At 36.0% G+C, this 12,918-nt stretch overlaps 1 protein-coding gene across 6 annotated transcripts in view; it reads left to right on the top strand.

The window, feature by feature from the left end:
• The window catches only part of LOC127851103 (gamma-tubulin complex component 2-like), a 35,588-nt gene that overhangs the window by 10,991 nt on the left and 11,679 nt on the right, over window positions 1-12,918 (top strand). For all 6 annotated transcript variants that reach the window (XR_008035667.1, XM_052384634.1, XM_052384631.1 and 3 more), the window contains exons 12-21: window positions 724-836; window positions 2,007-2,099; window positions 2,899-2,960; window positions 3,427-3,469; window positions 4,024-4,095; window positions 4,929-4,990; window positions 7,549-7,661; window positions 9,566-9,716; window positions 11,175-11,354; window positions 12,766-12,839. Coding sequence is in view for 5 of the 6 variants with exons in the window: in XM_052384634.1 (XP_052240594.1) it covers window positions 724-836; window positions 2,007-2,099; window positions 2,899-2,960; window positions 3,427-3,469; window positions 4,024-4,095; window positions 4,929-4,990; window positions 7,549-7,661; window positions 9,566-9,716; window positions 11,175-11,354; window positions 12,766-12,839 (963 nt within the window). In the remaining variant the exon portion in view is untranslated. The remainder of the gene's footprint in view (window positions 1-723; window positions 837-2,006; window positions 2,100-2,898; window positions 2,961-3,426; window positions 3,470-4,023; window positions 4,096-4,928; window positions 4,991-7,548; window positions 7,662-9,565; window positions 9,717-11,174; window positions 11,355-12,765; window positions 12,840-12,918) is intronic.

Genomic DNA, 12,918 nt, shown 5'->3' with positions numbered 1-12,918 from the left:
AGCTGCACATTTTGAGTGGTGAAAGGTCAAGGTCATCCTTCAAGGTCAAAGGTCAAATATATAGCTTCAAAGCGGCGCAGAAGGGGACATAGTGTTTCTGACAAACACATATCTTGTTTATTCATGGTTTTAGTAATTATTTAGACTGAAACGCATCTGAAAGCATTGAAACAAGTAAGGAAATGCCTTGTTATACAGAAACTGAAATTTAAGAAATATTTTTGGTTAAGAAAGGGCTGTCCATTTGTGTATAACAATTTCTTAAACACATTTATTTTCAATTTTACTTACAGTTGTGTTTAATTTAAAAATTGTAATAAGTTTGTGTTTAATGGACATTAATTTCATATACTTTTTTATTGTTGTGTTACAAAGTCAAATGTACTGACAATATTCACGAAATTTCCATATTTTGACCTATAAAATAATGTGTTGTAATGATGTATGAGTTGGTAAGCCTCAAATGGAGACTAAACTTTAAAACAATAGATAAATCAAATCTAGACATGAGTATTTGCTACATTTATTTAAGCTTGATTGCATCAAAAGCTTTTTGTAACACTCTTGAGTCTGTTCCTTAAAAGAATCAGTACTTGGTGTCTTGGGGAAAAAATCTTGAGAAATGTCTTGGAAAGTGGATCAAACCTGGGACCTCTTGATTGCAAAGCCGACACCATTCCCACTATTATACCGCAACACTAATATTCCTTGTACTCATTTCAGAGAAGTCAGCGTTTGAGTACGGCCTGGTGAACCATGCCCTCAGCTCTGCCATGCGCACCCTGATCAAGGACTACATGGTGCTGGTAGCACAGCTGGAGCAGCAGCTCAGACATGTACGCAGTGCATGGCTTGTATACAGTCATAAAAGTCACCATAAAGGCTTAATTTAAGTCTCGTGTTTTGGACCTCCCCCACATTGCTTGTATTTTATCCCAGTGTACCGGCAACCTGCTGTAGTAACAGTGCTTAAAATCTTATCAACAGCAATCAATGAAATTAAGATATTTTTCGGAACAGAACATCAAGTAGAATACCCCCATTGAGGGACAAAAGATTTGGTAAACTAGGCCTTTAAGTTGAATTATAAGAGATTTTGCCCTTTAGTGGCATATAGCAGTGGGACTGTCTGTAAGTCTGGCATTCCGTTTTCAGGAGATTTGTTTTACTCAACACTTTCAGATATTGAGCTGACTTTTGGTATGTGAGTCTACCTACATGACTTACAGATTAAATGTAAGTTTCGTTTCCCGTCCATGATTTTTGACGAAGTTATTGGCCTTGGACATTGAAATTTTCTCTATGTTTACCGTTTTCCGAAGGTTTTTTAGGCCACTCTTTCAGATATTTAGCTGATTTTTGTTATGAGAGCCTAAATACATGACTCACTGATAAAGTGTAAGTTTCAAACTTGTCCATTGATTTTTGGCAATGAAATGGGCCTGTGACTTAAAAGCATTTTCTAAAATAGCGCAGTAGGTGGCATTGTGTTTCACAAACACAGGTTGTGTTGATTTTAATTATTGTTGTGAAAATAAGTGTAAATATATTTAAAATGTGAAGCACAGCTGAAGTAATGACTCAGAAATGTAAGCGCATGCTTTCAGAACTTAGTCTAAAGATTTGTCTTACTATTTAAAATTAATTTTAAGTTCAGCCATTATAATCGGTATCAATATGATATTATTTCATACTTGGTATCATAGTTACAGCAGCAGCTCAAAATTGTATTAACCAGCTTTCTAGATTACAAACACTCGTAAGAGTACATTTATTTTGAATTTGATTTTAAATAAAAGTCATTAAAGGAGTTCTTAAGACAATTCAGCAGAACTGTACCATTAGGAACTGGATTTTCATACTGCAATCAAATAATATGGAGGTAGGACCTAAAATGTTTTGATTCTAAAAAACAGATCTCCAGTTAGTCCACAAAAGTATTTGATTTGAATATGTATTTTGTATGCTATGTTCTTTCAGTATGTTTACATTTATATTATTTTCAGGGCAGTCTCTCCCTTCAGAAGCTGTGGTTTTACATCCAGCCCTCAATCAAAACCCTGGATATCATGGCATCTGTGTCGAACTCCATTAACAGGGTAAGACTGCTTTAGCATCTCATTGGTTAAGTGTTGTAGAAGGTAAGATGGGTGATATCAATAGAAACGAGGGTTCTATCTGCTTATTGAGACACCATTGTCCCCTTCCTGGGTAAAACCAGCACTTGGTGTCTTACGTGAAAATCTTAAGAAAACTAAACTAGTTGGGATTTGGATCTCCCCTATGGCAGACATCATATCAGCCATGTCACTGTGACTTTAATATGATTATTGTGGAACCGGAGGGGACTTATGGTTTGCACTCCATCTGTCTGTCAGTCTGTATGTAAGTCTGTCACACTTTTCTGGATCCTGCGATTACTTTAAAAGTTCTTCATATTTTTTCATGAAACTTGAAACATATATAGATGGCAGTATGGAGATGATGCACGTCCTTTCATTTTGTTCCTATGTCAAAATTTCTGGTTGCTATGGCAACAAATAATATAAAAAAAATATTATTTTATACAGACAATGGTGGATTTTCACCTCTAGGGGACCATATTGCTTGGTAATCTCTTGTTATTTATTATAAGTAAATACAAAACCAGCAGCATTAAAAAGGTAGTACTATTAATCATCACAGGCTAAACCATGTACTTCTGCATATAAATTTTAGTGTTAAACACCTGACATATACGTTTTATCAGCTTATTTTCTATAATTGATTGATTACCATATGATCCCCAATTGTTGTAGCATGTAAATTTCTTAACCTTCATTTATACTAAAAAAGAGAGAGATTGTAATTCTGTACTTGAAGATGCTTTGAGAATCATTTTTAATGACTGTATTTCAGGGGGAATGTATTGGTGGAGCCGTACTAAGTCTTCTGCATGAAAAAACATCAAGCTTTATTGGGTAAGCTTTGACTATGGGCAAGTTTAAGAAAGCAAACACTTGGCACCAAGACATCAGCAATGTGATGTCTCTCCAGTTGATGAGGGTTTCCCCCCAACTGTCAAAGTCTCATGTAGTATCCTACCTAAAAGCAAAACAGTGTATTTATAAAATAATGTTGTCCATTCCACATGCACACAGAAATATTCAAAAATAAAGTCATGGCAAGTGCCCATACAGATAATTGTCTTCAAATAAATAATTTACCTTTGTTAGAGGGTATATCATTGAACACCAAAAATATTTAGTATACTGTAACCTTGTAACATCTCACATTTATTAGCTTAACATTTTTTGAGAAATATTCACAGATTGTTCTTAAATTATAAATTTGAATAGACATCATTTGCAAATATTTTACTTCATAATATGCTTCCTGTGACTTGAAACCACATGACTATTCTGTTTACACCTACTTATGTTGTAGGGATGTGAAAGGGCAGGAACTCTGTCTGTACCTCACTCAGTCTGTAAGTAGTTGCGTCCCTTACACAATGTGGAATTATCACATGTATATATTTCTTTACTAGGTAATTGTGACAGAACCTTTTTTCACGACCATTCCCTTTGTTGCTTTCACTTATGACATATTTAAAGTTTGTTAAATTAAAAAAAGTTATATACATAACTGTTTTAATCTCAAAGGGCTATGGTGTAAATCTATTAAAAAGTATTCATTTTAATATTATAGATGTTGTTATACCCCTGTGAGGATGGGCCATATCGGTGGGTTTGATCTGTTTTCTTGTTGGTTGGTCTGCAGGCATATGTTGCTAAGAAAACTTCCCAAATGATTTTATTTAAACTTGAAATATGTCATCTCGACGGAGTGTAGAAGTGCAGGAAGCTTCTTTTATTCCCAGTGGTCCACACACTCCAGTTATTTTCCCTTGAACATAACTGACAAAGCTGTGTGGGATGTATAATTCATTAGTCATATTTGTAACATAGCTCTTGTTTATTAAATAATCTAAGAATTTAAGCATTAATTTGATGTTTTAAGTTTGAAGTATTTGTCCAACAGGCCTGTGTTCCATACCTTGAGATACTGGAGAAGTGGATATATAAAGGCACCATAACAGACCCATACTCTGAGGTGAGAAAGAGACACTGAACTATTTCTAGTTCAGGCCACATGACCTTATTTCCTTTCACCTGCATTGAGGGAAAAACTGCTGTAAAAATTATGCTGTTTTTTTTCCACCTATTAAAAAAACACAGAAAATATGCCCTGCATAGTGACCTGATTTAATCCTTTTAAATGACACCGTTAGAGTTTGTGATATTTTTTTCTCAATCCATTTTCGTTAGTTTTATTTTCAAAATTAAGTTTGAAAAATAAGAGAATGGTGGAATTATTTAACATATAATGCCACATTGCTGCAAAAAAGGTACCATGTGCCTTCTATTTTCAATATCATATGGTACCTTTTTGCACCAAGGGTGCGATATATAGTACCTAGTTTGTGATGACTACATATATGTTAATTTAGCCTGGCTTAAACAACTCTGATTGATTTTTATTGAAAACTAACCAAGTAGTGTCAGTGTATTTGATTACTAGCATGTTTTCCTAGATTGAGGCTCATGTAGATGTTTTATTGTCCCCTACCGGTTTCACCGGAGGGGACTTATGGTTTGCGCTCTGTGAGTCTGTCTGTGCGTCTGTCTGTGAGTCTTTCTGTCACACTTTTCTGGATCCTACGATAACTTTAAAAGTTCTTAATATTTTTTCATGAAACTCGCAACATGGATAGATGGCAATATGGACATTATGCACGGCATTTCATTTTGTTCCTATGTCAAAAATTGTGGTTGCTATGGCAACCACACAAAAAATAATCTGAAAATGGTGAAATTTCTGACAATGGTGGAGCCGGTAGGGGACCATATTGCTTGACAATAGCCTTGTTGATACTTATTCTACAGTTTCTGGTGGTGGAGAATGTCACTATACAGAAGGAGAAACTTCAGGAGGAATACAATGATGAATATCCTTTATTGGTTTATAACTTATTTAGTAAAAAGCATACGCATTCCAATATGGGCCTTTCAGGGAATGTATCATGAGAATTTCATAAGTTGCTCTGCTAGAAATCATAGCTAACTGAAACAATCAGTTTCAGTAAATAAATGATCTTGTTTTTACAAAAATTTCTGGGGCCCATCTCATAAAGCATTATGTGGAACGTTAAAGTTATGATACAATGTTTCAAGCACCAACTCCAAAGATTTTTAGCGAGGCTGTTTTCGGAGAAAACCCGAGGTATTGTCATAGCCTGCTCGTTGTCCGCCGTCAGCCGTCCGCCAGCGTCGTTCTAAAACCTTTACATTGGCTCTAAAATCAAAGTGCTCCATCTACAACTTTGAAACTTCATATGTAGATGCACCTTGATGAGTTCTACACTCCACACCCATTTTGGGTCACTAGGTCAAAGGTCAAGGTCACTGTGACATCTAAAAAAAAAAAAAAATCTGACAAGCTTTCGCAGCCGAGCGTGGCACCCGTTATGCGGTGCTCTTGTTCACTATTTATTTTCCTTACCAAAGGCGGAGGGATATATGTTTGGCGTTGTTGGTCCATCTGTCTGTCATTCCCTCAGTCTGTTACAAAACTTTTTATAACTTTATCTCAGAAACTAAATTAGATATTAACATGAAACTCCATGTGTGTATAGATGTCAATGAGAAGAAGTGCCATGCATATAAACCATAACACTTCACTTTTATATGCTCCCCCAAAAAAATTTCGTCTGTCTGTCCGTCCTTTCGTCCGTCCGTCCGTGCACAGTTTTTGTGCGGGCTATTTCTCAGCAATTTATGACCGGAATTCAATGAAACTTTATGGGAAGCTTCACTACCAAGAGGAGATATGCATATTATCAGCGGGTTTCTGTCGGATGATTTTTCACAGAGTTATGGCCCTTTGAAATTTTCCATTAACTGTACATATAGAGCAATTCTTGTCCGGGCTATTTTTCAGCAACTAATGACCGGAATTCAATGAAACTTTATGGGAAGCTTTACTACCAAAAGGAGATGTGCATATTATCAGCGGGTTTTGGTCGGATGATTTTTCACAGAGTTATGGCCCTTTGAAATTTTATATAAAAAAAATTCTTGTCCCCCCAACTACTGTGCCCTCAAGACGTTTCCTTTTATCTGAATATATAGTGCAATATTGTGACAAAAAAAACCTTTGGGGAGCATCACCTGTCTCTGACTGTTTCTTGTTTGATAAGAGTTTTTGCCCTTTGATTTTTGTATGATGTAACTTTTTATGCCCCCTTTCGAAGAAAAGGGGGTATATAGTTTTCGCACTGTCTGTCAGTCTGTCACACTTTTCGTGTCCGCTCTCTAATTCAAATAGTTTTCATCCGATCTTTACCAAACTTTGTCAGAAGTTGTATCTAGAAAATATCTAGGTAAAGTTCAATATGGGTCATGCCGGGTCAAAAACTAGGTCACGGGGTCACTTAGTGCATTTCAAGGATTTAGCATGGTGTCTGCTCTCTAATTGAAGTAGTTTTCATCTGATCTTTACCAAACTTGGTCATAAGTTGTATCAAGACAATATCTAGGTCAAGTTCGAATATGGGTCATGCCGGGTCAAAAATTAGGTCACGGGGTCACTTAGTGCATTTGAAGGATTTAGAATGGTGTCCGCTCTCTAGTTTATGTGGCTTTCTGATTTATTTTGATATTCTAACACATTTTTATGCCCCTGAAGGAGGGCATATAGTGATCAGACTGTCCGTCCGTCTGTCGGTCACACTTTGCGTTTAGATTTCGAATAATGCTCATTACTTCTATGACGCTTCAGATAGCAATTTCATATTTGGCATGCATATGTATATGGACAAGGCCTTTCCATACGCACACAAATTTTGACCCCTGTGACCTTGACCTTGAACTTAGGGTCCACGTTAAGGTTTCGAAATCTGCGTTTAGGTTTGGAAAAAAGCTCATAACTACTACCAAGCGTTTATAGGTGGCATAAGTCATCCTATAGTGACAGCTCTTGTTAGTGCTATATCTCAGATGCCATACAAGACTTCAACATGAAGCTTCATGGGTGTATTAATATCAATGAGGAGAAGTACCCTGCACAAGAACCATAACCCTGCACTTTCTTGAATAAGAGTTATTGCCGTTTGCTGTTTTTGTATTATGTAACTTTTCAGGGCTATATCTCAGATACGCTACAAGATTTCAATATGAAACTGCATGGGTGTATGAAATGCATGGGTGCAAGGGATAAAAACAATAACCATGCACTTAATTATTTTTTTAGGATTATACCTCATGTCAAGGGATTTGCTTGTTTGTTTAGACTTTTTTGTAGCATGTTCTTTATTTCAGGATCATATTGATCCAAAAATATCTATTTGTTGTGAGCTAGTATCCAGTCATAACATAAATTTGTTAAAAGATCTTTGAAAGGACAGGATCCTGATTTATAGTCATTGGTGAAATGTCTCAAATTTGCCTTTGATTTTGAACTATTAATTAAGTAATGTATAAGAAAGTTCCTTAACCTATGGTTTACCTACTGGGAGCACCACTACACGATCTGTCGTGAGAGGATACCAGTGTTCCTGGAACAGATGGCTGACAAGATACTCAACACAGGCAAATACCTCAATGTGGTGAGACAGTGCGGTAAGTGGCCTTTACATGTATGTGTTGATAATAATTGAGATTCTTATTGAAGGTTTGAGTTGGTATTCTATCTGAATTAGAAGAGCACTGGAATACAAGTCAGAAAAATGAAGGTCTGATTTCTGGTCTGGCAAATTGTACGGGGAAATTATGGTCCTGAAATTATGTTTACGGCAATTTCCCTCGTACCTGTTATTTAAGTAGAGCAGTTGTCAGTTACTGGCCTGAGAATGTTCTCTTAGTACTGGTAAAACAGCTTACCAAAGAAAAGTGTTAGTAGGTAAAGTAATCTCTTTGATAAGACCAAAGTTCAGTTGATAATAGTAAAAAATGAATAACAACCCTTTGAAACAATTATAATACCAGGGTTCGCACAGGGCTTGAAAAGTGCTTGAAAACGAGTCCTAGGCTTGAAAAGCCCTTGAACTAAGGTTGGCCTTGAAAAAGTGCTTGAAAAGTGCTTATTTCATGTAAAAAAGCCTTGAAAATGTTTATTTCTGTTCAAAATTACTTTTATCATTGCCATGAACTTTAATCGTTCTTAAGGAAAATATTACGAAAATTTATCATAAATTCCTTTGCGCAAAAAGTTGAGTACGAAATTTAAGTTTCGTACACTATTGGGTACGAAACGTTAAGTGTACACGTCACAGATTATGTGTACTAGGTCAGAGGTTCTCCGTTGTGATTTATTTTCGCGAGTCAAAATGCAGCGATGGGGTAGTGTCGTTTCAAAGCAGAGTGGTTAACTGAATATTCCTGGCACTACTTTCTGGTCATAAACACTGATGAAATGCAGAAAAATGCTTAAATAATTACCACTTATACGAAACGTCAACATTCTTTAAATATGAATATTCATGGCGCTATTTTCTGGTCATAAACAAGTTGTCAAAATGACGTTTATCGTTATGTTTTGCGCGAAACTTATGAATATTCCTGGGTACAGAAAACAAATGACATTCGAAAAGCACAATGTTTGGTCTATATGAAGACCATTGGTGTCGGGGGAATGGGGGAAAGCGCTTTGAAAAGCCACTATAAAGAGGAAACCCACAAAGAAAACATGACATTGAGAAGCAAACAGGGTTCCTGCAATGTGTTTTTTGGTGAAACAGGAAGGTACTATTGTTAAAACTGTTGAATCTAAAACAGTCATAAACAACAACAGCCCTGTGAAATACAAAATGTAATAGTAACTGACTTATGTTTAAATAAAATGAACTAGTCTGTTTGATGTGAGCATAGAAAGAGACAATGTGTTTGTTTATAATAACTTTAAAAAGTAAATACATATGTGAGACTCATTGAGTTAAGGATGGATAACGTGTATTTGTATGTAATGACTATAAATAACACGTATGAGTTATTGTGAAATAAGTTTAATGTGTTCAAGCAAATAAATGATATATACTGTGTTAATCGGCCTTGAAAATGAAAATTTGGCCTTAAAAAGTCCTTGAAAAGTGCTTGAATTTAGGTTTGAGATTTCTGTTTGAACCATGAATACACACAGGTTACAATATTAAATTCTTCAGCTAAAACACTGGAGTAAAAAATCACAAACTAAACATTTTAAGATTTTGTTTCTAATATTATAGTCATATGATATAATATTGTGAGAAGTGACAATTATGATTACTAGCATTATACTGCTTTCAAATTAATGAATCCCTGTAACAAAATAAATTATAAATAATATCCATGTAAAAAAAATCCATCACAATTTAATCTGAATGTGCAGCCATTTTGTTAATTTAAAAAAGGAAAAATGTTATGTGAATAAATTTAAGCTTCTTTTTCAAAATTATAGTAGCCGATTAGCTAGTTTGCCTATTAGAAATGCCAACAGATAAATCGATGTCTATATTAATCAATATTCATCTATGGTCCCTATCTTTCAGGTCGTGATGTGCAATGCCCCAGTGCAGAGGAGATAGTGTACACGCTGAAGGAGAAGAAGTACTATGAGCACATAGAGCGGGCCTACAGCTACGCCAGCAAGCTACTACTGGACCTGCTCATGGAGGAGAAGGAACTGCTTGCAAGAATCAGGTACACGGAATTTATTGTCAAAGCTAGTGCAATCAGAGGCGTCAAAGTTCAGGATTATGCCTGAAATCAGGATTTTGGCCCTTAAGGACCCATTTTGATATTGATATAAATCAGAGGATTTTTTTCTGAAATTTTTAGATTATTGTCACAAAATGTCATCTTAAACACAAATTATTTTACTTTGACATATTGTTTACAAAGTTATATACGATAGTAAACATAGTTACATGAATTATTAACCCTTTTTTGCTCTGGCCCCAAAACGATAGGCCTATTTTCAGGATTTTAGATTTTGGCCAATTGACACCCCTGGCAATGCAATTAGGTAAAGGGGCCGCATTTTTTAAGTTTTTGAGGGCAATGCAATCAGGTTAAAGGTCTGTAGGTTTAAACTTTCTAAGGGCAATGTAATTAGGTACAGGGGCCGAATTTTCTAAGTTTTAAGGGCTTATGCAATCAGGTTAAGGAACAGTCGTTTTAAACTTTCTGGGGGCAATGCAGTCAGGTACAGGGGCCTTATTTTTTAAAGTTTCTTGGGGAAATGCTATCAGGTTAAGGGACTGTAAAGGGATTTTAAACCTTTTGAGGGCAATGCAGTAAGGTGTAAGGGCCGTATGTTTAAACTTTCTGAGGACGATTTAGTCAGGTTTATGGACTGTATTTAAAAAGTTTCTGAGGACACTTCCATCATGTTCAGTTGTCATATTTAACCAGGTTTTTTAACCAGGTTTTTAACCAGGTTTTCCGAAGGAAAAAACTGGTTATTAGATTGGCGAATGCAGGTGGGCTGGCTGGCGGGCGGGCGGAACAAGCTTGTCCGGGCCATAACTATGTCGTTCATTGTCAGATTTTAAAATCATTTGGCACATTTGTTCACCATCATTGGACGGTGTGTCGCGCGAAATAATTACGTCGATATCTCCAAGGTCAAGGTCACACTTTGAGTTCAAAGGTCAAAAATGGCCATAAATGAGCTTGTCCTGGCCATAACTATGTCATTCATTGTGAGATTTTAAAATCATTTGGCACATTTGTTCACCATCATGGGACGGTGTGTCGCACGAAATAATCACGTCAATATCTCCAATGTCAAGGTCGCCACAACTAAAAATAGATTTAAAAAAAAAAAAAAAACTTACAAAGGGGGTTAATTTTGTTTGTTCATTTCAAAAGTTCAGTTTGAGTTTTCTCCCTTTATCAGATTTTTTTTCACAATGAAAACCTGGTTTTGTGACAATTTTGTCCCTTGTTTTTAATGTTCTAATGGCCATTCAATGAGGTTCAGGGGCCGTTTAATGTTGTTCAGGTATTTATATCAAAGTTTATGCGTCTGCATATATTTATATGAGGGTGTATGCATTTGCATTAATTTACATGAGGGCCTTTTGTTCAATCACTGCCACTGCCCTTAATCCAAAGTTTGCATAAAATTTCTCAATGTTGCTTGCCTTTGTTCAGGTCTATCAAGCACTACTTCCTACTGGACAAGGGAGACTTCATTGTTCAGTTCATGGACATGACGGAGGATGAGATGAAGCAGGACCTGGAGAACATCCACTGTGTGAGGCTGGAGTCCCTGCTGGAGCTGGCACTGAGAACCAGCACTGCTAACGTGGACCCGTACAAAGATGATCTCAAGTACGTAATGTTGAGCTTAGCTCTTGTTTGAATTTTTGCAGTAGCCCAATTTAGATTTCTTAATCAAGGTTCTTCTTTTTATGCCCCGTAGGAGGGCATAAAGTGATCGCACTGTCTGTCCGTCTGTCTATCCGTCACACTTTGCGTATAGGTTTTGAAAAATGCTAATAACTTCTATATGGCTTTAGATGTAACCTTCATATTTGGTATGCATGTGTATATGGACAAGGCCTTGCCATATGCACAAAATTTTTGACCTCTTTGACCTTGACCTTGAACTTTGGGTCCGCGCTTAGGTTTAGAAATCTGCATTTAGGTTTCGAAAAATGCTCATAACTTCTATCAAGGTGTTTTTCGGGGGGGGGGGGCGTATGTCATCCTATGGAGACAGCTCTTGTTTTAACCTATTTTATGGAGACATTTTATGGAGGCTCTCGCCAAATTGGTTTGGTTTAAGCAGAAGTTGCTTATCGCTAATTTTTTGGATGACAATGTAAGCCCTAGGCTTAGTAGAAAATGAAAATGAGACACTGGGCCTTGCATGGATGTAAGTTTTGCTAATATATGAATTATTTGTGAAAAGATTCCGTTCCACGTCTGTTTGAAAGAATATTATTATCCCCCACCAAAGGAGGAGGATAATAGAACTGGCGTTGTCTGTCTCTCAGTCCATCGGTCTATCAATTCTTTCGTCTGTCTGTCACTAAATTTATTTTTGGCAGGAGATATCTATTCAATGAATTTACTTGTTTTTGTCTTTTAAATGTCTTCTATGGAACCATTTAGCTTTGTCTGTGGCTTAAACAAATATTTGGGCAAGATGTTTTATGTAAAATCGTTAATCAAAACCTGGAAACAAGTACACAATTGTATATATGTATCATTATCTAACCTCGTACAGAGTACTAATTTTTCATTGGCTAATCCAGGTCATTTGGAGACAACATTTGGTCAGTAGTGGTTTATGTCAAGTCAGTTACATTAAATGAAGTTATGGAAGTAAACAAGACAATGTCATTACACTTTACAGTTATGCTAAGTTTAGTTATTACGTTTATGGTGGTGGAGGATGATACATGCTAACTTGTAAGATAAAATCCTTAAACAGCTTCAAACTGACCCTGCACAATCTGATAAAGGGAAGTAAATCAAGGTTGTTCAACTCACTCTGTATCACATGGTATAGGGTAAGCACGAAGCGGTGTAATTAATAATTCAAAATTGATAAAAGAAAATAGTGTTTTGTTTGATGTCAAACAGGGCAAGGGTAACAAATCATTAAGGTAATATTTGAACAATTTTACTAACAAAATCATTATTTTAAAATATTAGATAACATATTTTACTATCATACTTACGTAAATGAAAGTAAAATAGATATATAAAATCGAGGAATAATTGTCAATTTCAGAGTGGATTTGCTGCAGTATGACTTGATCACACAGATGTTCACAATTCTTTCAATTGAAACCAATTTGGAAGGAGGTAAGGAGTGCAAATCAACCCTATTTGATACAGCATGATATGTTAGCAGTTAAAAGCATTACTGACTGGTAAAATTGTA

Source organism: Dreissena polymorpha, chromosome 11 (genome assembly GCF_020536995.1).
Source record: "Dreissena polymorpha isolate Duluth1 chromosome 11, UMN_Dpol_1.0, whole genome shotgun sequence".
NCBI classification, from domain to species: domain Eukaryota; kingdom Metazoa; phylum Mollusca; class Bivalvia; order Myida; family Dreissenidae; genus Dreissena; species Dreissena polymorpha.
The sequence above is the reverse complement of the archived record's forward strand: the minus strand, read 5'-3'. Positions and strand labels throughout refer to the sequence as shown.